We start from the raw sequence: 27,788 nt of genomic DNA, 5'->3' as shown, positions 1-27,788 counted from the left end.
AGGTAACCGGAGCACCTGGAGAAACCCACGCTGTCATGGGGAGAACATGCAAACTCCACGCAGAGAGCGCCCAAGGTCAGGCTTGAACCAGGGTCGCTGGAGCTGTGAGGCAGCAGGACTACCCACTGGGGCCTGTGCTGCTCCCAGGATGGTGTTCAAGAAAAATCTGGCACCAGTTCTTGAAAGGAGATATTAGGACCAGTGACATAAAGGACGAGTGCATGAGGGAGGCTTTAAGCAGCATCTCCACCTGACAAGGCAGAGACTCAAACAAGAACTCAGCAGCTCAGGCCCTGAGGTCACGGCAGCCAGTGGTTGGACCAGAGACCAAAACTGGAGTGGCACAGGCATCTTGGAGGTTGCTGGACTGAAGGAGTTTACGAAGGCTGTTTGGGAGATTTGGTGAGGATGGGAATGCCGGTGCAGATCAGTGAGCTCTGGGGGAATGGGTGGGTGGGTCTCCTGTTGCTCAAGAGCAGAGTTTTAGGTGAGATTGAGTTCACAGAAGGCTGGGAGTGTCTGGGTGTAAAGTGGTATGGGAGGGTTCAGCAGCAGCTGTGCTGAGGAGGGTGGGGAGAGCTGATGCTGCCGCGATGAAGTAGAAGGTCCTGGTGACACAGTCTGCAACAGAGTCTGGCTTCCTGGCCCCAGCCCAACTCAATGGGTTGGGTTAGGCGTCAGTAAAAATGTTGGGTCCTCAAGCTCAGGTCTGGTTTGTATCGGCCATGGTCTGGCATGGTAGGCTGGTCTGGAAGGTGAGATCACATGGCATCGAGGGGCAGCTAGCCAATTGGATACAAAATTGGCTTGGTGGTAGGAGTCAGAAGGCGGTAATGGAGGGTTGTTTCTCGGTGGTGACCGGTGGTGTGCCGCAGGGAGCGGTGCTGGGTCGTCTGTCGTTTATCATCTGCAGTAACGATTTGGATGAGAATGTGGGTGGAACGATTCATAAGTTTGTGGACAGAGAAGAAAGTTGTCTAAGGTTACAGCAGAAAGTAGTTCAAAAGGGAAAGTGGGTCAAGGAATGGCAGATAGAATTTAACTCAGATAAGTGTGATGTGATGTGATTTTAGAATTTAAACCAGGGCAGGACTTCCACAGGACTCTCTCAGGAAGGCATCTTGGTCAGCATGGATGAGTTGGGCCAAAGGGCCTGTTTCCGCGCTGGATGACTCTATGGTCCAATTGAGCTTTTATACTGTCCCTGAGCAGACCCCAGTCTGCTTCACCCCAGCAGTTAAAGCACCACAAAGATCAAGAACTGTCCATTCCCCTCTCAGACGGTTACTGGGGAGAGGGATGGTGTCCGAGGCAAGAGAACAGTATATGGTGGGAGATCTGAAAACTGTCGTCAGTCCTCCCAATATGGGAAAGCCACTGCTCATCTAACAGTGGGTGCTGACAAGCTGTGTGCTGCTCTTGCATGTCCCTCTCTGCCAAACAAACAGTTGAATGAAGGAACAATTTACAGTAAACCCTGATGCAGCACCCGCACAACTCAAGGATGCCCAGGAAGCATCAGGATTACACTGAAACCTCCCCTCCATGGACTCTGTCTACACTTCTCGCTGCCTCAGTGAAGCAGCCAACATAATCAAAGACCCCACCCACCCCGGACATTCTCTCTTCTCCCCCCCTCCCATCGGGCAGAAGATACAAAAGCACGTACCATCAGGCTCAAGGACAGCTTCTATCCCACTGTTATAAGACTATTGAACGGTCCCCTGGTACAATGAGATGGACTCTTGACCTCACAATCGACCTTATGACCTTGTACCTTATTGTCTGCCTGCACTGCACTTTCTCTGTAGCTGTAACACTTTATTCTGCATTTTGTTATAGTTTTCCCTTGTACTACCTCAATGCGCTGTTGTAATGAAATGATCTGAATGGATGGCTTGCAAAACAAAGTTTTCACTGTACCTCAGTACATGTGACAATAATAAACCAATTTACCAATGTTTAAGTCTGGTCACTGATGTAAGGAACACAGCAGCCAAACTGCACACAACAAGCTCACCTGGAGAGTTTAACAGCCACATGGTGCAGACAGGGGAGATACAAGATGAAAAAACTAATCACCTGTAGAGAGGACAGATAGACTAAGTAAAATTCAACCCCTTCAGCTGTCACTCAATCCTGCACTTTCAGTGTCAACACGACTAGAGGGGACGAGTTGTCAAAGCCAGTTGTTGGACTGGTCTCTGTTGGGACTTCCAACAAGGTCTCAGCCACTTATCCTCCCTCGTGTACCTGGCTGAACTCCAAAGGACTGAGCTAGCTGGGAAGTAGGTGGAGGGATTTCTTTTTGCCTCTGATGTTAAACCCAGTCCATGTCTCGACATTCGTTGAACAGAGAACATCTCTGAATGCAGAAATGCACAAGATTTCATCAGAACATCTGTGCCTTTGTGGAATGGAAGGTTTGCTGAACATTGCCAGACTGGCCAACTTCCACTATTTATAAAAGGAACGAGCTCTGTACCCTGAAGAGGTTTACATGGGTGAAATTTCACTGATTCCATGTCTACGTTTCTTCCCTCAATTAGTCGACTCTCTCATGGTTTCTTTCTCTGCCTCAGCTCCTCTTCAATGCAGACCTGCAAGTTTCTTTCCTGGTTTCATCCTCCTACTTCTGATCTCAAGCCTTCAGCAGCCTTGAGCTTCACTCTTCTCACAGCCCAACGAGCGATCAATAAATCTCGATCTTCCCTGCAACTTTCAGTCTGGTAATGCAAATCACCCGTCCAGTTCTTCGTAACGTTTCATAACATCTCTCGCAAATGGAAGTAACAGCATCTTGACCTCAGGGTCAATCTCAGCCAACACTCTCACTCTTTCCCTACTGCTGCCTCCAAGGAGTCTCCTTACCTTCTTTAAACATTTAAACAGTTTAAGGTTTAAATATTCTGCAGCCTTTCCTGTGCCTTGCTCATGGTCCTGTTCAAACATTACAACTCACAGTACTGTCTCACAATCTTTCCTGAATCCTTCTATGATGTGGTCAGTCACAGAGGCATGTAGCACAGAAACAGACCCTTCAGTCCATCATGTCCATGCTAACTGTTGAATACCCATCCAGACTAATCCCATTTTCAAGCACTTACACTTTCTACGCCTTTGTAATTCAAGTAATAGTCTAGTTACTTCTGAAATGTTGTGAGAGCCTCTGCCTCCACCATACTCCAGTTCAGTCCAGCTTCCAATTATCTTCTGGGTGAAAAAATTCTTCAAATCCCCTCTAAACCTCCTATCCCTTACTCCAAACTGTTCCTGTCTGATTTTGGCCACCTCTGCTGTGGGGAAAAGATTCCTACCATCCGCCCTATTTATAAATTTAAAATTTTATTTACAGCGTAGTAACAGGCCCTTCCGGCCCAACGAGTCCGCGCCGCCCATTTTAAACCCAAATTAACCTACCCGTACGTCTTTGCAATGTGGGAGGAAACCGGAGCACCCGGAGGAAACCCACGCAGGCACGGGAGAACGTACAAACTCCTTACAGACAGCGACACGAATCGAACCCCAATCGCTGGCGCTGTAATAGCGTTGCACTAACTGTTACTCTACCGTGCCGCCCTCCATAATTCTGTATACCTTTATCTGGCCCCCCTCAGCCTTCTCCATTCCAAGGAAAGCAAGCCCAGCCTATGCAGTCCCTCCTCATCACTGAAATATTCCATCCCAGGCAACATCTGGTGATTCTCCTCTGCACCCTCTTCAAAGCAATCTTGTCCTTCTGACAGTGTGGTGACACAGAACTCCAGCTGTGGCCTAACCAGTGGTTTATAAAGCTGTAGCAAAAAAAAACGGCTGGAGGAATTCAACGGGCCAGGCAGCATCTGCAGAGAGAAATGGACAGTTGACCTTTCAGATCGAGACCTTTCATCTGGACCCTCCATCCAGTCCAGATGAAGGGCCTCGACACGAAACATTGACTGTCCATTTCCCTCTACAGATGCTGCTCGACCCGCTGAGTTCCTCCAGCTGTTTGTTTGTTGCTCCAGATTCCAGCATCGGCAGTCTTTTGTGTTTCCATTTTATAAAGCTGTACCAAGACCTCCCTACTCTGATATTTTATCTCCTGGCTAATGAAGGCAAAAATCCTATAAGCCTTCTCCACCTCTTTATCTACCTGTGGTGCCACCTTCAGGGATCCTTGGACTTGTACATCCAAGGTCCCTCTGTTCCTCAATATTCCTTTCCGTTCACTGTGTGTGTCCTACCCTTATTGGTCCTAACAAAATGCATCCCAATAACACATCACACCAGAAACACTATACATTGTCTTCTACGGAAGCTCATTTTTTCCCACTTACCAACTTCAGGTCACCAAGCTGGCTCGTCTTCAAGTGTGGCCAATCGCTGATTCACTTCTGCCAGTGTCCTTTACAATTGGCCCTCATGCGGAGGTGGTAGCTCAGGCAATCTTTGTTGGGGAAGGTTGGGAGGGGGAGCCTCCCCTTACCTCCAGCTGCTCCACATCTGGCCCTCTGGACACTGACACTGGACGTTCCATTCCCTCGACATCCGGCACCTCCGTAGGACATGGGATTCAGAGGGACTGTGCATTCTCACAGGACACCAGCGCATCACAAGAGCCCTGGATCTCACTGAACCCCATCAATGGACAGGGAGTACTGTAACTTACGGCAGTCGGTGCAGCGACAGTGAGGCCCCATTAACACAAGATGGGTGGACACTGGACTTCATCTACTGACCCTGATTCAAGAACAACTGTTGGACTGAAACCTGTGATCCCACTGAGCCATGGGATCATTTACCTCCACCTGAGGGAACTGAGAGGATGGAGAGGGTCTGCACAAGGCCGGGGGAGCAATTAAATCAGCTCCATCTCCGTTCAAAGTACCACGCAGTTTGGAAGGACATCGGACACCTTTGGCTGTGGTCAAAGTGGGGACAATTCTGTGAGTGGAGGTGGTGAGCCCTCCCTTCAACACCAGTCCAGTAAATGTTGGTTTAGCTCTGCTCCCTCAGGCAGATGTGAAAGGTCAGGTGTTGTGGGCAGGAGGGTCCCTCAGCACCTGGGCTCGAATCCCCTCTGAACCTCCGCAGCCTCTGGAGCTTCAACTACTCGGTTGGCCAGCAGGAGAGGGCTCCCGTCACACTCCAGTGCTCCGCCCGGCATCCTGTTTCTGTGGGGCCAGAACAAGGGCTGAGAGAGTGAGCAAGTGTGCCAGTGAGCAAATGTGCCAGAGTGAGCATCATGTATCAGTGAGCAGGTGTGACAGTGTGTCGGTGGGTGATGGGCAGAGGGTAGGGGTGGATGGATGTTTGACTGGAACTCTGTAACAAGTGGTGTACTACAGCGATCAGTGCTGGGAACTTTGTTGCTTGTAAAATATATAAATGATTGATAAGAATATTGATGGTCTGTGGGTTTGCAGACGGCCTGAGAATGGGTGAAGTTGTAGACAGCGAAGAAGGTTGTTTAAGATTACAGCGGGACATAGTTCAGCCGGAAAATTGGGCACAGCAGCGGCAGAGGGACTTTAATTCAGACAAATGTGAGGTAATGCACTTTGGGAAGTCAGATTCTGCAAGGATATACAGAGGAAATGTCAGGGAGCTGAGAGCGTTGTTGTCTGGAGGAACCTTGGATTCACACATCCCACCCTCCCCCCTTGGCTGCACGACACCGTCTCCATTTGTTTACCTACCACATTCCATTCACCTCACACATCAGGCACTCCAGGTTGTTCACCCCCATCACACTCACACTCCCTTACCCAACCGTTCTCTTGTCCCTTGCATGAGCCTGCTTCAAGCCCAATGCGTTTTCTCCTCTCAACTCACTCTACTCCCACTGCAAATGCCCTCGCTTTTCCCCTCCTCACTCACTCTGCCTTTGCCCCTTGACCCACAGCTTGGGTCTCGCCCGGCAATGCCCAAACATAGAACGTAGAACATAGAACAGTACAGCACAGGAACAGGCCTTTTGGCCCACAATGTCTGTGCCGACCATGATGCCAATTTAAACTGCACATCTGCCTGCACAAGATCTATATCGTTCCACCCTGCTTGTTCATGTCCCTGTCTAAATGCGTCTTAAATGTTGCTGTCGTATCTGCTTCCACTGCCTCCCTGGCAGTGTGTCCCAGGCACCCACCACTCTCTGTGTAAAAAACATGTCTTGTGCATCTCCTTTAAACTTTCCCCCTCTCACTTTAAACTTTACATTTTTGCCCTGGAAAAAGGTTCTGACGACCTACCCTATCGACACCTCTCATAACTTTACATATTTCAATCCGGTCTCCCCTCAGCCTCCGACGCTCTAGAGAAAACAACCCAAGTTTGTCCAACCTCTCCTCATAGTTAATACCCTCTAATCCAGGCAACATCCTGGTGAACCTCTTCTGCCCCCTCTCCAAAGCCTCCACATCCTCCCTGTAACGTGACGACTAGATCTGTAGGCTGCAGCGTCTCAGAGACCCCGGGCCCACACCCTGCTCCATTCCCCTCTCTCTGTGGCAAAGTGACACCTCGTGTATCACACACTCTGGGAGGTTTGATGCCTACCGCTTCACCCACTGTCAACTCTGGGCTCGCTCCATCGGTCTGTCCACACCCACCTCAGTACGGGGCTGGCCCATCAGTCTCCCCGTGACACGGGCACGCAATGACAGTGCTAAACCTTCTGCCTTCTGGACACATGCCTGGATATCCCATCGCATGACCTATCATCTCAAACCATCCCCACACCCCTGTCATTGGTCACCCAACTTATCCTTCTCCATGGTGACATAACCTTCCTTCACCAATCAGAAAACAAGGAGACCTCCAATTAGCCAATCAGTTGACACATACATGAACAAACCATTTGTCCAGATAGCCAATATCGTCATGACTTCTAAAAGTGTTCATACATATTTGTTAATACAACATTTTCTAAATGATTTTTTTTCACGGGTGTTGATCCCAGTAGTATCCGGAAGATTAATCTTTAATTCCAGGAAACTCCAGGCCGATCCTGGAAAGTTGGCAGCTGACTAAGCCAGTCCCACAGATACTGATCATTGTGTGTGTCCAACCCCAGCCATTCCAAGGGTCTGAGCTCCAGCCTGATTTTCACACCGTCTCTGCAATTGGACTGTTGCCACATTTCCTGTCTAGTGGGTGATGTGCATTCTGTCTGGCAATCAGAGGCAAACCTCTGCCCACGTGGGCAATCGGCCAAGGCTCTCCACACTCAACCCCCTTCTCCACTCTCAAGTCAGGTACCATTTTGTTCACAGTCATTGCCCCTCTGATTAAACATTGTGGGTCAAACCCCATATTCACCAAAATGGACACTTAGGGAGCAAACTGGTTCCAACAGCCTCGTTTCTCTTCATCAATGTATTGTCAGGTTCTTCAGACAACTCCTTAACACAATGTTGTGGAGTGACACAGAGTGTCCTTTGGCTGAGTCCATGCTGACTATCAAGCATCCTGCACTACTCCCATTTTACTCTCCCCATTTGCCCATCAAGTCCCCTCAGACTCTACCACTCACCCACTCACCAGGGATGATTCACAGTGGCCAGTTAACCTCCCAACAATGTGGGAAACTACACCAAGCAGGGGAAATCCATGTGTCACAGGGAGGACGTGCAAACTCCACACAGACAGCACCGGAGGTCAGGACTGAACCCGGGAGAGGCAGTAGCTCTACTAGCTTCACAAGCTATAGTGCAAACGTCCTGGAGTGAGAGGGAGTCTCTCTGACGTGAGTGACCACAGTTGGGTGGCAGTGGTCTGGTTTCCAAATGCAGCCGAATAAGTATGCGATCCATCTGTCATTACCTTGGTCAGAAGCCTCTCCCTCCTCACCGTGTCTTTGCTTGGGTTCACGAACCTCAAAATACATTTTGCAACGTTCGTCTCCGCTCTCCCTGTTTCACTCCTCTGATGACAGGGTCTTGCACAATTTCTTGAAGCAGTAAGGTTGGCACTGGGCCACATTAGGAGATACTAAGAGAAGCGAGATAAAGCTTGGCCAACGGAGCCTCTCAGAAGTGGAGAGATATAAGAGGGGAGTTCCAGAGCTTTGGCCCAGGCAGCTGAAGACGTTCCCCTCAGTGGGCTGCTGCTCCTTTCTCAACTCTCCCACCCTCTCTACAACCACCCCCCTGCAACCACACCACCCCACCCACCCCCCACCCCCCCGAATTCCTTAACTCCTTCCTGGAAGTTCATCCTTAAATCCCTCCTCTTCCCAACTCCCTCTGACTCCACTGCTGTCTGGACCCCCTGGGATGGTAAATGAGGACAGAGGAGAGAAGGTTCACCCAGAGAATGGTGAATCTTTGCAATATTCCACTCCAGATGGCTGGAAGTCTTGATTATTGATTATATTCAAAACTGAAATATTTATGGATGCCAAAGAACTTTTTTGTTGGAGAATTGGAGAATTACAGCCTCACTCACCCTGTCCACCATTCAATAAGATCGTTTACCTCAGTGCCACTTTCCTGCACTAATCCCATATCCTTAATATCCAAATATCTATTGATCTCTCTTGAGGACTCTCTGCAATGGAGCCTTCACTGCCCCCATGCAGGGAACTCGGGAGATTCACCACACTTGAGATAATGACATTTCTTATCAACTCTGTCTTCAAGGGCTGACCGCTGAGCCTGAGGCTGTGACCCTAGTCCTCGGCACCCTGCCGGGGGGAACATTAACTGTGCATCTACTCCGTTCAAGCCCCTTAAGAATTTTCAAATGGAAAAATGGAGTTGATGTAAAAGTTGAATCTCCACCTTATTGAACAGGTGCAGCACGTTGGCCAGTGGCTGTTAAACATCTTAGAACACAGGGCATAGAACAGTACAGCACCGGAACAGGCCCTTCAGCCCACAATGTCTGTGCCGAACATGATGCTGAGTTAAATTAAACCTCTTCTGCCTGCACATGTTCCACATCCCTCCATTCCCTGTAACAGCCCTCTTAAACACCACTACTGTATCTGCTTCCACCCCTCCCCCACCACCCCCCTTGCCCCACCAGCAACCCGTTCCAGGCACCCACCACTCTCTGTGTAATAAACTTACCCCACACATCTCCTCTGAACTTGCCCCCTTTCACCTTAAATGCATGTCCTCCAGTACTTGACATTACTACCCCAGGAAAAAGATTCTGGCTGTCTACCCCATCTCATTTGGTTAATTCTACGGAATGCATGTTATGCCCCTTTGAATAGTACATTGTACCCATATCATTTTGGGCTATGTATGTCGGATGTGTCCCTTTACAAATTCTACTCTCTAACAAATGTGCTCCATTCTTGCCCAGCACTTTTAAAGACTATTTGCACTCATGTTTCTTTAAAAGTTGCACTGTATGCATGATGTGTCCCTTTAAATGTTATCATTTGCATGCCAATGTCCCATTCACATTGCTTGCAGGCCATCTCCCTTTAAGAGTTGTGATCCATGCATGTCATGTCCCTCGAAGAGATCCCATGGATGCCTGTCCCTTTAAGAGTTGTGCTGCTGGCATGGTTTGTCCTTCCAACAAATCCGCTGGAACATCAGAAGGCAGGGAGAAGACAGAACGTGATAAAACTGTTCTGGACTCCTCTCTGAGAATCAGCAGAATATTCCGTGGGATTTTGGATCTGAAGTGGGGGCGGGTTGTGTGGGGGAGAGGGTGGGAAATGAAGGCAATAAACATTTTTAAGTCTGAGAAAGTGTTTGGTCAGTGACGGGGGTAGGAGAAGGGGTGGGGAGGGACAAGGTGTAGTCAGCTGCCAGGACAGTGCCTCCACTAATGAGTAACAGGACGTCTGTGGCCTGTGATACAGGCACCAGAAAACACATTGCAGTTAAACCCCTCTGTAACTAATCCATCCAATGCAACGAGTGTTTGCATTGTGTTCACGTATACACACACAAACACACACATGCCATGCACACATAAACATACACATGCACAAGCCATACACAGACACAAAGACACTCACACACACATGCACACACACCCATGAAGACTTGCACACACAACGTACACAAACATATATCCATAAACACATATTTATACGTGCACGTACAGACGTGCATGCAAACACATGCACACGCACACTCATGCACACATCACATAAACATCTACGCAGACACAGAAGCACACACATACACATCGGCGCATACACACACGTGCAGATACACTCATGCATGCAAACACACACTCAAATGTGTGTGTTAGTGTGCACGCACACACACACACACACACACACACACACAAACACACACAAAGGATAAATGTGTATGCAGAAAGAAACATTTCATTATAAACCTCTGACAAAGAGATGAGAAGATGGGATGATTCATAACCCTGTTATTGCAGTTACCAATTCCCTACAGTTTGCTGAGTGCTGCATACACAAATCTTCTGGCTCTCCAGACTCCCTCCCTCTCATTAACTACAGCCTGGAATCCCACTCTACCTGCCCAGTAAGTGAGAGATCACTGCTCCTGTGGATTTTAAATTAAAAATGAGGCTGATTTTTCCGTCTTGTGCCTTTAATTATTCCTCCAATACTTCATTGATTAAGCTGTGAATCCTGATGAAGTTCAAAGCATTGGAGTCCCTGGCGGGATTTAATCGTTGACGGAGGGGAGCTGCATCCAACCTTTATCCTCTTGCTGTACTCCCCCCACATCTCCCACCCCCTCCCAATAGCAACCTCTGACACAGGATAATTTTGCATGCTAAATCTTTAATGATCTACAGAGGGAAAGCTGTAATGTAAATTTGTGGGGTGGGAGGAGAGGGCTCCTGGACCCTGGAAACGCAAAGTAACATAAAGCTGCCGGTCCAACTCTGGCCTGACGCTGCAGTGCCCACACTCTGCATCCGTTCCTGGTCAGCTGTGTGGGTGGGGAGCTGGGGTTGTGCAGAGGGTGGGTGGGGACAGGACTAGGGACAGGGAGGTGGTGGGGAGCAGAGGAGAAGGAAGCTGGCTACAGAGGGAGGGGTGAGGGAGGTGGAGGGGAAGGGGTAGGGGAGCAGCAGGAAAGGGTAAAAAGGGGAAAGAGAGCGTTAGAGGGAGAGGGGCAGATGGGGAGGGATAAAGGGAGAAGAAGGGGACGGTTAGAGCTGGGGGGTAGGGAAGGAAGAATAGAAGGAGGGGGGAGAGGGAGGAGGTAGAGAGGAAGAGGGGGAGGGTTAGAGGAGAGGATTGAGAGGGTAGATGGGGAGGGGTAGGGAGGAAGAGATGGTGGGGTAGAGGAGGTGGGATAGACGGAGAGAGGTAAATGGAGAGGGAAAGAGGGAGAGGTGGAAGTAGTGGGGAGGGTAGGGAGGCAAAGTTGAGCTGGGGAAAGGCAGGGAAAGGAGAGTGTAAACTGGAAGGAGAGGAGGTAAGAGGGAAGAGGATGGGAGGGGTGGGAGAAGGGAAAGGGATGAGGGGACGAAGCAGCCAGGAAGATGCTGAACTCTCATCATTGGATCAGACAGCACAAGAGTCACCATTCAGCCCATCACTCCTGTGCCTGTTTACTTCTGAGTGAGCTAGCCCGGTCTCCCGACTCTCTCCCCCTTGGTTACACCCACCCACGGCTGACCGTGCGGTTCCACGGTGAGGGCGACAATGCCTCAGCATTCAGCACACAGGCTGACACCACTGTGTATTGTGTGGGGATCTGAACGGAGCGGAACTGGGTGCTGCGGCACAGCTAGTTGGGTTGCTCCAGTGACCCAGGTTCGATCCTGACCTTGGGTGCTGTCTGTGTGGAGTTTGCACTCTCTCCTATGTGGGTTTCCTCCAGTTGCTCTGATTTCATCCCACATCCTAATGATATGTAGGTTAATTGGTTTCTGTAAATTGTCCTTAGTGTGCAGGTGAGGGGTAGAATCGGGGGAGCTGATGGGAACGTTGGAGATTAGTGCAGGATTCGTGTAAAATGGGTGTTTGATGGTTGGCACAGACTCAGTGGGCCAAAGGGCCTGTTTCTACGGTCGCATGGTCAGCCTTGGGTGGGCGTAACCAAGGGGGAGAGAGTCAGGAGACTGGGCTAGCTCACTCAAAAGTAAACAGGCCCAGGTATAATGGGCTGAATGGTGGTTCTTGTACTGTCTGATCCAATGATGATAGTTCAGCACCTTCGCTCTCTGACAAGGCGAGAAGGTGCCGGATCAAGTCCACACCCAGGAGATCGACTCTTGCCCCTTTCTACCATGAGGGGCCAGGTGAGATGGTTTCACTTTCTCAGCCCACTTACCCCTGATTGATGGTGAACAGCTACTGCACAGGGTGAGATGGTTGGGGTCGGCTGCCGTGATGGAGAACAATTCACTGCGTCAGCTACAACTTGAGGGGGTGATTGATCCTCTCCTGCCCTACTCCACAGTACTGTCCCGTACCTGGGGATTCCTGGCACCATGACCTCAGCCTCTGACCTTAAGGTGCCCTATCAACAGGGTGAAACACTTGGTGCTTTGTTACTGCACTCGAGCCTGTTGGAAATCCTAACGCCCTTCAGTATCTGAGGAGGCTGCATGTTTGAAGTGTTTGGGTCACTCCATCTTATTAACTTCCTAACTTGGATATGTAAACATTTCCAGGCAGAGCAAGGTTGAAAGCAGCAGTCACAACTGAGCCGTGGGCTGGGGTTCGGGATGGTGGGTTGAACTAGGGGCTCTCAGCAAGAGGGAGTCACGGAAGCCCCGTGGCATCAGCAGTGCCCTCCCTGTCCAATCCCTGCCCACAACCCTGGAAGTGGTGAATGGATCCAGGCAGGAATTCAGGAGAAGCCCTTCTGCCCCTGCAGGAGGCGGGGGGAAGATGTGGGATGTGGAACCGCTGCCACAGGGAACAATAAAGGCAGAGGAAGATTTAAAGAGAGCTGGATGAATATGAGGGGGTGAAGACGGCAGGAACTTTGCGCATGACACCTTCTTGTGCTGCATCTCTGCACGGTTCCGTAAACGACAAACAAACTGCAGGGAACATTAAAGACCCAATGCAACCGCTGATGTTCAAACATCAAAATGTTGAGGCACCCTGGCAGTTCTGGCTGTGAGGGTGCAGTTCTGGGTATGGACCATCCCCGGAGAACCCTGCCCAGGTAGCCTGACTATTCAGCTACATCAGGCATCATAGCTGAGCATACCTCTGGTCCAGTGACAGGCAGCGGTTAGTAATCAGGATCCTTGCCCTGGAAGGGGAACTGCAGTCCAACCTACAGCAGTGCTGAGCTAACAGAAGGGGTGGTGCAGGTCTAGAGGGTTGGGGGGAGAAGGGGTGGTGCAGGTCTGGGGGGTGGGGGGAGAAGGGGTGGTGCAGGTCTGGTGGGGAGAAGGGGCGGTGCAGGTCTGGGGGGGTGGAGGGGGAGAAGGGTTGGTGCAGTTCTGGGGCTTGGGGGGAGAAGGGGTGGTGCAAGTCTGGGGGGGTAGTGGGGAGAAGGGGTGGTGTAGGTCTGTGGGAGGGAGAAGGGGTGGTGCAGGTCTGGTGGGGAGAAGGGGTGGTGCAGGTCTGGTGGGGAGAAGGGGTGGTGCAGGTCTGGGTGCTGAGTCCCACACGGGGTGATTGGTTTTAAGTGGGTCCAGCCCTGAACAAGGAACATCACAGGCATTCGCCGACCGCTTTCATGGTCGAACAGCCACTTGGCCAGCAGCACGACAACGTGTCAGAGACTGAGCTACCTTGTTCACTGCAGTTGTCCCCGCTGTGCGATGCTAGCCCTCCGCTCGAGGGTCCGGGAGTGCCGGAATGTGTGGAGCCCGTGTCGTCGTGGTCTCGGCTCCAGTGGTTCTGTGGGCAGAACAGGAAATCATTCACTCAATTATCAGCAGAGGCAGAGCCAGTCAGGGGAAGGCAGGGCCAGCCAGGGGAAGGTGAGGACAGTTTGGGGAAGGTGGAGCCAGTCAAGGGAAGGCGGAGCCAGTCGGGGGTTTGGGGCTGATTAGAGGGAGGGGGCCGGTTAGGAGTGGGTGGGGTCAATTTGGGGGACATGGGGCCAGTCAGGAGTGAGTCATGCCCATTCAGAGGAGGTGGGGCCAATTCACTTGGAAGGCGGAGACAGTATGGAGGGTGGGACCAGATGATGGAGGAACAAGTCAGGAAGGAAGATGGGGTCAGTTTGTAAGAGAGCATGGTCAAAATAGGCTAGAGAGGCTGGTCAACAATTGACAAAGGAGGTGCAATCCGTTGGTAAAGGGAGGGAAAGATTTTTGGTGCAGAAGGTGGGGAGAGTTAAGGAATCCAGCTGGGTCACTTGGTGATGGGGGAGGGGGGTGCTGGTCAATGGCGGAGCTGAGGCTGGTTGAAGTGGAACCTGTGGGTGAAGGAGGCAGGGCTTGTTGTAGAGGGGAGGTCAGTAGTGGTAGGCAGTGAGCATCTGGGAAAGGATGAAGGAGGCGTTTGGGAAGGGAGGCAGGAACGGTGTGCTTCACGCTCTGTGAGTGAAGTGGGACGAGGATGTACCAGTTTAGTAACAGGGAGCTGAACACTGAGCTGTGTTGTGACACCACCGGCCCAGTCAATCAATTACCACTTCCATCACAATATGCATCAGTCACATTAACCAGAACTCATAATGAGATTGTATTTTGACCAACAATGCAAGTCGCCCAAGGAAAACACAGGTACAAGTCAGCTGGTCTCTGGCCTCTTTAGACCCAGCGACCAGGAAGGTAGGGTCGTATTGAAACTCTTGTTCAATAGATGCATCACAAACCGGAGGAACCTGACCTAACGTTGTTTAACCCTAATCTTCAATTTGCAGATCATAGCCTGCGTTAATAGTTTCTTCAATATTTCATCCAAAGCTAAAACTGATTTGGCCATTATGGTACCGCTGTCTGTGAGATCTTGCTATGTGCTCATTATTTTTGTGTTTCAAAGGGTAACTAATTGGTGGAAAGGTACTTTGGGACGACTCCCAGTGCCAGGCGTTGTAGGAATGCACATAGTGCAACAGTGCAGACTGTGAGATCACACACACAACACCGACAGAGATACTAACCTGCATTTAAAACATAGAACAGTACAGCACAGGAACAGGCCCTTCGGCTCACAATGTTGTGCTGAAATAAAATTTGTGACATTTCTTTCCACAGCTTGCATTTTGTTACAAGCTGCAGCCATGCCAAGGTATGGCTAAGTATTCCAGAGACCGGCTATCGCAGTACATGCTCACATGGACTAATGTTTGTTCACTGAAGTTAGGATTCATTGATTCAGTCACCAAGGTTTTCATTCAACTTCTGGACAGCTTCCTGCATTGTTTACTATGAGCAGAGGAACAGGTGGGGTGCACGTTCCCCCACAGCCTGTTCCCCATTTTATTACAGGTTGATCTCAGTCTTAACCTCATCAATCTGCCTTGAAACAAAGAATGATTTGCATTCATATAGCATCTTTCATGATCTCAGGCCACTTTACATCTAATGAATGTACACTGAAATATAGTCAATGTTTCAGCCAATTTGTGCAGAGCAAGCTCGTACGATACCAGAATGATATCGACCAGTTCACCAGTCTCCTAGATGTTAAATGAGGGATTGTTATTGGTCCATGAGATCAGGGATATCACAGAATTCCCAGTCCGTGTCAAAATGAGGCCTTGAGGTCCACAAGAGAGGAAACTGAGATTCAGTTTACTATCTCCTCCAACCATACAGTGCTCCCTTAGTCCTGCACTGGGAGTGCCAACGTTGCTGAAAGGTCGTTGACCTGAAATACTATCTTCCATGAATTCTGCCTGACCCACTGACCATTTTCAATTTTATTCATCAGTTAATGTCATGCTCTGTTCCATTTATTCCTGGGACATTGACTTCAAAGGCCAGCATTTATCCCTAAATGCCTCCTGAGAAGGTGGTGGTGAGATATCTTCTCAAGATGCTGCAGTCCTTCTGGTGAAGATGGTCCCACTGTGCTTTCGGGGAGGGAGATCCAGGATTTATACCCAGTGGCGCTGAAGTACCAGTGATATGTTTCCAAGTCAGGATGGTGTGTGACTTGCAGGAGAACCTGCAAGGGGTGGTGTTGCCAGATGCCTGAAGCCCTTGCCTTTTTTTAAGAGGTGGAGGTCATGAGTTTGGGAGTTGCTGTCGGAGTAGTCTTGGTGAGTTGTTGCAATGTATCTTCCAGGTGGTCCATACTGCGGCCAGTCTGATGGTTGAGGAGACAGTCAGCCAGGCTCCTGTGTGCTGAATAATGCAGAGATCTTAAAATAGAGGCAATTGTGTCTCTCATCCAGCTTCCCGTCAGACTCCTGGCTGGTGCCTCGTGGATGGGGGAAAGGCTTTGGATAATCAGGAGCTGGGTCCTTTCTACAAGGTACTGGCTACTGAACTGCTCTTGCAGCAACTGTATTTACATTTCTGGTCAGGTTCAGGTCATTGGTGGGGGTCTCGGAGGTTCTAGTGCCACTCGATGCTTGACTTCGGTCTTCAGCAAGACACCATCTCCTTCACGTTTGAGGTGGTTGCTGTCATACCAGTCACTCAGCCCATATCAGGATGTTGTTGAAATGGATATCAAGTCAAAATGTAAGAACAGGAGCAGGAGTCCACCCCTTGACCCCATACCACTGATCAACATGGTCCCAGTGAATGGCTGGTCACAAGCCAACTTTCCTGTAAGCTCCCTTAACTACTGTATCTCCGATAGACTGAAGATTAGTCCCGGCCTTGAATACATTCAGTGACTCCATGTGCCCAGACAGCTGCGGTTGAGAATTCCAGGAATTCCAGGTCTATCTGAGTGCACAGGTTCCTTCTCATCTCTGTCTGAAATGGATGACCTTGTATTTTGAAACTGTGCCCCCTAGTTCTAGATTCCCCTATTAGGGAAAGGGGTCTCTCTGCATCTACGTTGTCATGTCCCTGCAGAACCTTCTATATTTCAAGAATGATGACCTCTTTTTCTTCTACACTCCGATAAGTTATAGTCATAGAGTCATACAGCATGGAAACAAGCCCTTTGGCCCAACTGGTCCATGCCGACCAAGATTCCCATCTAAACTAGTCCCATTTGCCCACATTTGGTCAATATCCATCTGAACCTTTCCTATCCGTGTACCTGTCCAAGTACCTTTTACATGTTCGTTAATGTACCTGCTTCAACCATTTCCTATGGCAGTTCATTGCATATACTGACCACCCTCTGGGTGAAAAAGCTGGCCCTCAGGCTCCCATTAAATCTTTCTCCTCTCACCTTAAACCTATGCCCTCTAGTTCTTGATTCACTGGGAAAAAGACTGGATAAAAATTGTCACCAATACTTCAGCCTTGCCTCTTGCATTTTATTGCTGTTCCCTACCAATGCTGGGGATGGGAATATCCATGGAGCCTTCTCCTCTCAGCCGTGACTACAGCAGCAATTTCTCACTCCTATTCATGACTGGATGTGGCATCCATTGTCTGTGCAATCACATGCAGGCCTGTGTTGTGGCTTCACCGGGTTAGTAGCCCATTGTCACACATGCTCCTAGCCCATTCTTCTATCCACAAGAACAGGAAGAAAACAAGATAGTGGGAACTGGAACTGGCCACTTCAGCCTCTCAATCTGCCCCGCCATTCAACCTCATCATGGCTGATTTACCCCAGGCCTCATCTCATCTTCTGTGCTAATTCTACATTGCCTTCAATTCCCTGATCTTTCAAATGCTGACATGCCTCATGTTTACACACCTTCAGTACATTGTTCTGTTATATGGCCTGCTGCTACTCAGCTGGTACCTACAATATTTCATTGCCCAGATGTTATGTTATGGTCAGCGCTGAACGAAGGTCCTCACTGTTACCTTGTCCACAAGCTCTCTCCGGGTCTTTGCACTGTAACTTGCTGTGGTAGTACATCCATTTTGGTTCAATTCCCTCAGTAGGGAGAGTGCAACCAATAGGAACAAGTAAAGCCACTGTGCATGGCTTCAACCAACCACACTGGAGAATGATTCATGAGGTGTGCAGTGTCTGAATCAGAAAGCATCAAGTGGAATCCTGAATTCAAGGCCATCAGGTACAGAAATTAAAATAGTGTGAGGGAAAGAAAGGGATTAATCAGCAGAGAGGAAGAGATAAGGGACTTTCATTTTTATTTTGTAATAATCAAAATCTGGAGATTTCACACCAGTGAAAATTAATTTCCAAATCCAGAGCAGTTGATGTGAATAGTTAAGGTCTTCCACACGATATAAATTTCCGTGTGTCTCCCAGCTCAGTACCATCATCTCTCCAATTTTCTGGAACGCAAAGCTGAGCATTGGGACACTGGCCAATAATTTCACCCACAACTCTGGGCAGTTACTTTCAATGTGGAGTATGTAGCCTGTACTTCCTTCTGACTTTTTGTTGGGAGACAAGGCTCTTGAGGAATTTAGTCTTGATAAGTGCAAGGCGATGCATTTTGGGTGGACAACTAAGGTTAGGACATACATGATGAATGGTTAGGATCTTGGAAGTACTGAGGAACAGAAGGGCCTTGGTACACAAGTTCAAGGATCCCTGGCATTCACAGTACAGGTAGATAGGGTGGTGAAGAAGGCATATGGGTTACTAACCTTCATAAGAGTCTAAGAGCAGAGAGGTTATGTTACAATTGTAGGAAAGGTTGGTTAGGCCTCAGCTGGAATCCTGTGTGCAGTTTTTTTCTCCACACTATAGGAAGGATGGATTGCTCTGGAGAAAATGCAGGTGAAGTTCACCAGGATATTGCCCGGGATGGAGTGTCTCAGTTATGAGGAGAGACAGCAGAGGCTGGGTTTGTTTTGATTGAAGCAGAGGAGGCTGAGGGGGAAACTGCACAGAGGTGCACAGAACTACTAGAGGCGTAGATAGGACAAATAGTGGGAAACTTTTTCTCACAGCAGAGGTAACTAAAACTAGAGGGCATAATTTGTGGTAAGAGGTAGGACATTCAGAAAGGATCTGAGGAAGAATTTTTTCACCCAGAGGGTGGTTGGGATCTGGAATGTACTGCCTGAGTGATTGGTGGAGGCAGGGACTCTCAAAACATTTTGATGTATCTAGAAAAGCACTTGCATCACAAAGGCATAGAAGGCTACAGAGCTAGTACTGGTGAATGGGATTGGTTGTTGGTCGGTATGTGATGGTTAGCATGGACATGGTGGGCCAAAGGGCCTGTTTTGGTGCTGTATGACTCTGACACCTGGCTGAACAGAGTAGTAATCGGGTACCTTGAGCAGCCTGACACACAACTTCCCATTGTTAAAATGAAACATTCCAACTGGCAGCAAACTACCTCCTCACTGCCCACCTTGCCGTGTCCCCACCTTGGAGCAGCCTGACCACTGTCTGTTCCCCAGTCCAGTACCAGCAACCTCACTGTTAGGCCTGCATTGTGCTCAGTCTCAACGTCTCTGTTCTGTCCCATAGGGCAGTCCACACCAATCCCAGGTGTCTCCCATTTACCATCTCACACACACACACACACACACACACACACACACACACACACACACACACACACACACACACACACACACACAAATGCACACACAAAGGCACACACACAGGCACACACAGACAAACGCGCACACACACACACTCACACACACACACACAAACACACACAGCCACAGGCACACACACAGATGCACACACACACACACAATCACACACACACACAGACACAGACACACACACACACGTACACATAAACACATACATACACATAGACACAGGTAAACACACACAAACACAAGCAAACACATGCAATGACACAAACATACAAACGTACACACAGAAGGGAGCACAATCTACTCATCAGCCAGATGATGAGAACATTTCACAGTGGCCAACCAGAAGGTAGGAGCCATTTTACAAAGTGGGATTTGTGAAGATAGTGGACACTTTCAAAGTGCCCAAAATGTGTGAAGACTCCAGAGCGGAGCAGGAGTAGGTCCGCAGAGCCTCAAAAAAAAATCTTCACCAAAGTATGATGAAATAAAGGAGCAAACGCTGTTCATTAAAGGAAAACTCAAACCATAAAGAAAAAGGAACAATATTTCTCAGCAGCTGTATGAGTACAGTCAGATGTCATTTTAATTATAGGCAAGAAGAATTGGTGGACTTTGAGCTGCTCAAAGCCTCTACATCGCTGTAAGGGGCTTAATAATTGTTTGATATTTTTCCTTTGCAGCTAATCGCATTATACATTGATATGTTTCACACAGACAGGCCCGAGGGCGGTGATGAACACGCAGTTTATTGAGTCTAATTAGGAATTATATACCATGATTTGGCTTCCTCTTCCAGCACTAACAGAGTGATCCATTTCACATTGGGTCAGCGTCTTAACCACTTCAATGACTGTAAGTGGGTGCAAACTCAGTTCTCTGCCGTGACCCTTTCTCAGCTCGGATGAACAGTTCTCGGCATTGTTAATCGAGGCTTTGCCATGCTCAATACAGGACCCTGGAAGAACCCGACTGAGACAACGACGAAGCCTTGTTGTTGGTGCGTCAGTGTTTAGTCAGGGCCAGACCCTTACTCAGCTCTGTTGATAGAGGGATCCGCTGATACATTCTCGAGTTTCAGCTGCTCCTTCCACAATTTGGAGCACTGGGAATCTCACACAGTCACCATGGAAATGATTGCACGTCAACTGAGCCTGCCCCAAGGGTCGTTGCCCCGGTGAACCAGGGTAGTTTAGTGGCCAGCAACGCTTCTTGAATTTAGTCTAATTCTCAGATGACCTGCTTCCAGTACTGAGGCAGTGCTGTCCTGTCAGAGGTGCCAACATTCTGAGCTCTCAGCTGGGCATAAGGAATTCCCCAACAATTCCCAAACTTCACTGAAGTGGATCATCTGCTCCCTTTTCACTTTGGTGCCATTGGCAGCTGAGAGGACAGCATCTGGACAGGGTGGGGTGTGCACAGAGCTGGCTGTTGTCGCACCTGTTCTAGGCCATGGAGATGACATGGGTAGGAAAAGGGATGAGGTCCCGCAGAGTGAATACAGGGAGTTAGGCAGAAGGTTAAAAAGCAGGACTTCAAGGATTGTAATCTCTGGATCACTCCCGATGCCACGTGAGGGCAGGAATAGAAGGACAGGGCAGAAGAACGCACACTGAGGAGCTGGTGCAGGAAGGAAAGATTCAGGTTCTTGGACCATTGGGATCTCATCTGGGGCACCGGAACTGGAAGGGGACCAATATCCTGGCAGGGAGATTTGTTAGAGCTGAGGAGCTAAGCTACCCCCGTTCACCGGGGCAACAGCTCTTGGGGCAGGCTCAGTTGATGTGCAATCATTTCCGTGGCTGATGTAAACTGGTCTGGGGTGGGGGGGGGGGGGGGTGTGGGACACAAAAAAGTCCTGTGGCAGGTGAGAAAGCTGAGGCAAGTATAGAAGTTGAAGTGAACAAGTCCAGTAGTCAGGGTAGGCAGGGGCAGGGCAGGGATCGAGGACGGTGTGATTGACTAACTTGCACTTATTTTAATACAAGAGGCAGGTGAACTCAGGGCGTGGATAGAGATGTGGGAATGGGATATAACAACCATTACATGAACATGGTTGAGGGAGGGGCAGGACTGGCAGCTCAATGTTTCAAGGTACAAATGCTACAGGTGGGATAGTGGTGGACATTAGAGAGGAGGGGGAGTTGCATTTTTGATTAGGGAGAACATCACAGCAGTACTTAGAGAGGATACTCCTGGGGAATCATCCAGTGAAGCTATATGGGTAGAACTTAGGAAAAAGAAGGGGGAAATCACTCTGACGGGATTGTACTATAGGCCTCCCAATAGTCAGGCAGGAACTAGAGGAACAAATACGTAGGATGACTGCAGATAGGTTTAGGAATAATAGGAATGTAATAGTAGGTGATTTTAACTTCCTTAATATTGGAATTGGAATTGGTTTATTATTGTCACGTGTACCAAGGTACAGTGAAAAACTTGTCCTGCATTGTGTTCATACAGATCAATTCATTACAACAACGCATTGAGGTAGTACAAGGGAAAACAATACAGAATGCAGAATAAAGTGTTACAGTTGCAGAGAAAATGCAGTGCAGGTAGACAATAAGGTGCAAGGTCATAACGAGGTAGATTGTGAGGTCAAGGGTCCATTTTATTGCACCATTCAATAGTCTTATAACAGCAGGATAAAAGCTGTCCTTGAGCCTGGTGGTTCGTGCTTTCAGGCTTTTGTATCTTCTGCCGATGGGATGGGGGAGAAGAGAGAATGTCCGGAGTGGGTGGGGTCTTTGATTATGTTGGCTGCTTTACTGAGGCAGCGAGAAGTGTAGACAGAGTCCGTGGAGAGGAGGTTGGTTTCCGTTTATTGACTGGGACTGCCATAGTGCTAAGGGATTAGATGGGGCAGAATTTGTTAAATGTGTCCAGGAAAGTTTTCTCAAGCAGTCTATAGATGGCCCTACCAGAGAGGGGGCAACACTCGACCTTCTCTTGGGAAATGAGGCAGAGCAGATGACTGATGTGTTAATAGGGGAGAACTTTGAGACCAGTGACCATAATTCTATTGGTTTTAAAATAGTTATTGATCATGATAGGATTTGTCCACAAGTTAAAGTCCTAAATTGGGGTATGGTTAATTTTGATGGCCTGAGATGGGAACTTGCAAAGGTTGATTGGGAGCAGGTAAAGGGATGTCTGGCAAATGGGAGGCTTTTAAAAGTGAAATAGGGAGAGTTCAGGGCCAACATGTTCCTGTCAGAGTGAAGGGCTAGGCTGGCAGGAATAGGGAAGCCTGGTTGATGAGGGATATTGAGGCTCTGGTTAGGAAAAAGAAGGCTTACGTCAGATATAGGCAGCTGGGATCCAGTGAATCCTTTGAGGAGTTAAGGGGTGTAGGAGTACACTTAAGAAGGAAATCAGGAGGGCAAAATGGGGGCGTGAGATATTTTTCACACAGAGGGCGGTGGGTACATGGAACAAGCTGCTGGAGGAAGCTGTAAACGTGGGTACAATAACAATGTTTAAAAGATATTCGGACAGGTTCACGGATAGAAAAGGTTTAAAGGCATATGGGCCAAATGCAGGCAACTGGGATTAGCTCAGCTAGACACCTTATTCAGCATGGACAAGTCGGGCTGAAGGGCCTGTTTCTGTGCTGTATGATTCTCTATGCCTCTAAACCATGGCACTGTGAGATGTGGTTAAAGAAGTGGTGCTGGCGGGAGAGGACTATCCAAGTGTGCTGTGTGACAACAGTGTGAAATGTTGAGAAAACTCAGGAGCTCCAACACATGCGACTGTTCCAATGCTCCCCCCTTACTGACTCTGGGAATTTTGACAAACAATGATGCAACACAGAGAGCAGTCAACTGCTGGCGCTGTGTACCAAGAGCCCTAGAGCAACAATTACCCTTTGACAACCATGCTGCATACACCACAACTGCCAATCCATCAGTCTGTCATCAGCTACCGGAACAAAGCAGAGACCTTGCCCCGTTGGCCAATAACTTGCGTGCAAAGTTAAATATGGCTGCCTTTATTAACAACAGTTCCAGCAACCCAGGTCCAATCCTGACCTCTGGTGCTGTCTGTGTGGAGTTTGCATGTTCTCTGGGTGACCGTGTGGGTTACCTCCAGGTGCTCCGGTTTCCTCCCACATTCCAAAGCCGTGCGGGTTGGTAGATTAATTGACCATTGTAAATTGCCCATTCTAAAGTGTGTAGGTGAGGGGTAGAATCTGGGAGAAGTTGTTGGGAATGTGAGGAGAATAAAGTAGGATTAGTGTAGGATTGGTGTAAATAGGTGGTTGATGGTCGGCATGGACTTGGTGGGCTGAAGGGCCTGTTACTGTGCTGTATGACTCTTTGCCTCTATCAGACTCCAATATACATGGAGAGAAGGGAAAGAGAGATCAGTAAGGCTAGGGTGGGTGGTGTAGCGGTGGCAATGGCCTCTCATCAAGTCTATCCGACACAGACATCTGATAACATCCTAGGTCCAGTATTACTTGAACATTTATTAGTAGATGTGGGATCTCCCTGTGCTTTAATCTCCTGCTGCTTCCCACATACAACAGCGTCTAGACTCCAGAAGTACTTCACCGGCTGTAGACCCCACTGGGATACCATGAGTTTTTGAAATGTGCCCCCTCGCTGAATCACCCAGGGCAGAAAGCCATTCTGCCCAGTTTGGAGACAAAAGAGATTCTGCAGATACTGGAATCTGCAGCAAGGCACACAAAATGCTGGAGGAACTCAGCAGGTCAGGCAGCATCTATGGAGGGAAATAAACAGTCGACATTTCAGATCTCGACCTGTCCTGCTGAGTTCCTCCAGCATTTTGTGTGTTAGCCCAGCCTGACTGAGTTAACCCTTTGTAAGAGTAAGCATCTCCCCTGCTGTCTCCCAGCAGACTTTCCCCATTTAAGTACATCTCCAATTTGCCTTTAAGCTACGACTGCTTTTCCTTCCACTGCCCTTCTAGAACCAACATCTTTGTGGGTGATGAGAAAAATTTCCTTCCTTGTTTCCTTCTTTGTTAATTAGCTTAAATCTATGGAGACACCAGAGACTGCAGATGCTGGAATCTGGAGCAACAAACAATCTGCTGGAGGAACTCAGCGGGTCGAGCAGCATCTGTGGAGGAGAGGGAATTGTTGACGTTTCGGGTCGAAACCCTGCATCAGGTTAGATGCAGGGTTGACGCAGGGTCTCAACCTGAAACGTCGACAGTTCCTTTCCCCTCCACAGATGCTGCTCGACCCACTGAGTTCCTCCAGCAGATTGTAGCTTAAGTCTATGATTACCGACCAACTAATGAGACAGATTCAAGTTCTTGCACTTAGTCTGACTAATAAACTGTTCACTGATCCATCCATTGGCATCAACGTGCGGGCAAAGGGAGACTTTATGTGGAGGTGTGGACAGCGGGAGGGGATGGATGTGTGCTTGAGTAGAGCTATAACTTCTTCATTAGCACAGAAAGCCACAAGGAATATATGTAATATCAGATGTCACGGTTCATCAGCCTGTGTTATGGTGAAACCTGTACTATCAAGAGAGCATTTTATATGGTGTCTCTATCAGAGGCAGAGCCAGGGGCATTGTGTGGCATATCAGAGAGTGTTTCAGTAAGCTGTGTTGGAATCAAGCCGTTTTATATGGTCTGTTTATTATGAGCAGAGCTACAAGCAGTGAGGGTTACATCAGATACTGAGCCACATCAGAGTGTGCTGTACAGTGGGCTGATATACACAGCTACAGCTCAGGGACCAAGCCAACCAAAACTAACTCGATGGTTGCACTGCACGGGAGGTTAAGTCAGTGACTACAATGCCTGGTCAGTAAGGGTTACCTCTCCCTCTCACTGGAAACGGCAGACTCCGTTTGTCTGGTGACACCCTAACAGGAATATTGCTTTTCACTCTTCAAAGAGCCAGCCTTGTGTGCTGACAATCTCCACCATCTCACACCAGTAAATAATGTGGCTGCAACACAGCTCCAGTACAGAGACAGGCAAGTCCCTCCCACTCAAGCAACCTGACACTGGACAGGAGATTTATTCACACCAAGGCCAGGTCAATGGAATGCAAGGGCTGTTTGAACTTGTGGAATTCTTCCTCCCAATTTATGGCCCATTTAGCCATTAATTCAGGAAAGGCCCAACAACCACTCAGAACCAATAGATTAACTGAACCTTTGTTATTTTCAGATATGCACCGTAGTATAACGGTTAGCGTAACGCTATTACAGCGCCAGAGACTTGGGTTTAATTCCGGCCACTGTCTGTAAGAGTTTGTACGTTCTCCCCATGTCAGCGAGGGTCTCCTCCGGGTGCTCCAGTTTCCTCCCACATTTCAAAGACGTACGGGTTAGGAAGTTGTGGGCATGCTATGTTGGCACTGGAAGCGTAGCGACACTTGTGGGCTGCCCCCAGAACACTCCACGCAAAAGATGCATTTCGCTGTGTGTTTCAATGTCCATGTGACTAATAAAGAGATCTCATCTTATGTTCCTGATATCACAGAGGAATCACAATAGACCAAAGTTTTTCTTTTCCTCTGCCATTGGACCAATCTCCTTCCCACTCCCGCCCATTTTATGGAAAGCTATTGGTTCAAAGACTTACACACACAAAATGCTGGAGGAACTCAGCAGGTCAGGCAGCACCTATGGAAGGAAATAAACAGTCGACGTTTCGGGTTGAGACCCTTCATCAGTGACTACAATGCTTGGTCGGTGAGGGTTATCTCTCCCTCCCACTGGAAACAGCTGACTCCTTTTGGACGGCAGACTTTTCTTCAGTCCTGATGAAAGGTCTCGGCCCAAAACGTCAAGTGTTCATTTCCCTCCATAGATGCTACCTGACCTGCTGAGTTCCTCCAGCTTTTTAAGTATCTTTTTCCAGCATCTGCAGAATCTCGTGTGTCTTGGCTCAAAGACTTCTCATTCATTTCCATTCTAGGGTAACTCATTGGACTAACTCTCTTTCCATTCACTCCTGGTGCAAACAATCCCAATGGACTAACCTCTCTCATGATCATCCTGACAGGACAAGCTCCTTCCCATTCCCTGCCGTCAAAGTTAAGCCACATTTATCTTTGTGACTTTGTTCTTTAGAGCTGTACATAAAATGTTCCACGATGATGGTGGACGAGCTCAGTAAACACAACAAAGCAAATTTTCAAGCCCACAATTTAAGGAGGCCAATCATTTTGTGGAACATAACAGCTGGACGATCAATTTATTTGCCCCTGAACATCAGACTGCCCCTCTACCTTGGAACAGAGATACATAGGTGGAACCATTTTTGGCAAGTCCTTGGAACTGTCGGCGGTGAACACCATAATTATTTTTATTAACAGCGTCTATAGAAGAACATTAGGAACAACAGGAACTCACAAAGACGTCCACAGGCAACAAAGTGCTTTCCATACCGCAGTTTAGGAAATGCTGCATGGCATGATCCCACTAACAGCTATGCTGGGCAGGCACGGTAGTGTGGCAGTTAGCGTGACGTTATTACAGCACCAGCGACTCAGGTTCAATTTCCGCCGCTGTCTGTAAGGAGTTTGTACGTTCTTGTCTGCTCTTTCTCTCTCTCTCTATCTATGCCAAGCAAGGGCCAACTCTTACCAGTGCACAAGGCTGTACTTGATTGAGCAGGGGGACATAAACAGAAGTTTGTGCTGGAGAGACTGCAGAGGAGGTTCACCAGGATGTGGCCTGAATTGAAGGACTTTAGTTATGGGGAGACATTGGATATGCTGGGCTTGTTTTCCCTGGAGTGAAAGAGGCTGTGGGATGACCTGATAGAGGTTTATGTCACACGGTAGTGTAGCGGTTAGCGTAACGCTATTACAGTGCCAGCGACCCGGGTTCAATTCCCACCGCTATCCGTAAGGAGTTTGTACGTGCTCCCCGTGACTGCGTGGCTTTCTTCCAGATGCTCCGGTTTCCTCCCACCTTCCAAAGACGTACGGGTTAGGACGCTGCGGGCGTGCTATGTTGGCGCCAGAAGCACGGCGACACTTGCAGGCTGCCCCCAGAACACTCCATGCAAAAGGTGCATCTCACTGTGTGTTTTGATGTACGTGTGACTAATAAATAATTATCTCTACCTATCAAAGATGACCTGATGATATCTTCAGGAATGAGTGATATGTAACAACAGCAATCCTGGGGAGTGCTTCCACCATCTCCCCCCGTGCCTTACGGGATCACTCATATCCACCAACTGTTGATAACGTCTAATTACAAGGACCACATCTTGCATTCTGCAGCACAGCCCGCCTCTTGCATTAGGGATGAAAATCAAAAGGTTTGCACTTGCTGGAAACTTCAAGTAGAAAAAAAGTGTGAGAGACACTCAGTGGGTTAGGCAGCACTTGTGGAGGT

The 27,788-nt window shown here is 48.7% G+C and overlaps 1 protein-coding gene across 8 annotated transcripts in view; it reads right to left on the bottom strand.

Moving 5' to 3' along the window:
• LOC127586347 (homeobox protein Meis1-like) overlaps positions 1 to 27,788 on the bottom strand; it is a 278,364-nt gene that overhangs the window by 63,903 nt on the left and 186,673 nt on the right. For all 8 annotated transcript variants that reach the window (XM_052044217.1, XM_052044216.1, XM_052044222.1 and 5 more), the window contains one exon: positions 13,648 to 13,756. In XM_052044217.1, coding sequence (XP_051900177.1) covers positions 13,648 to 13,756 — 109 coding nt within the window. The remainder of the gene's footprint in view (positions 1 to 13,647; positions 13,757 to 27,788) is intronic.

Source organism: Pristis pectinata, chromosome 35 (genome assembly GCF_009764475.1).
Source record: "Pristis pectinata isolate sPriPec2 chromosome 35, sPriPec2.1.pri, whole genome shotgun sequence".
Lineage (NCBI taxonomy): Eukaryota > Metazoa > Chordata > Chondrichthyes > Rhinopristiformes > Pristidae > Pristis > Pristis pectinata.
This window is presented reverse-complemented; position numbering and strand designations above follow the sequence as displayed.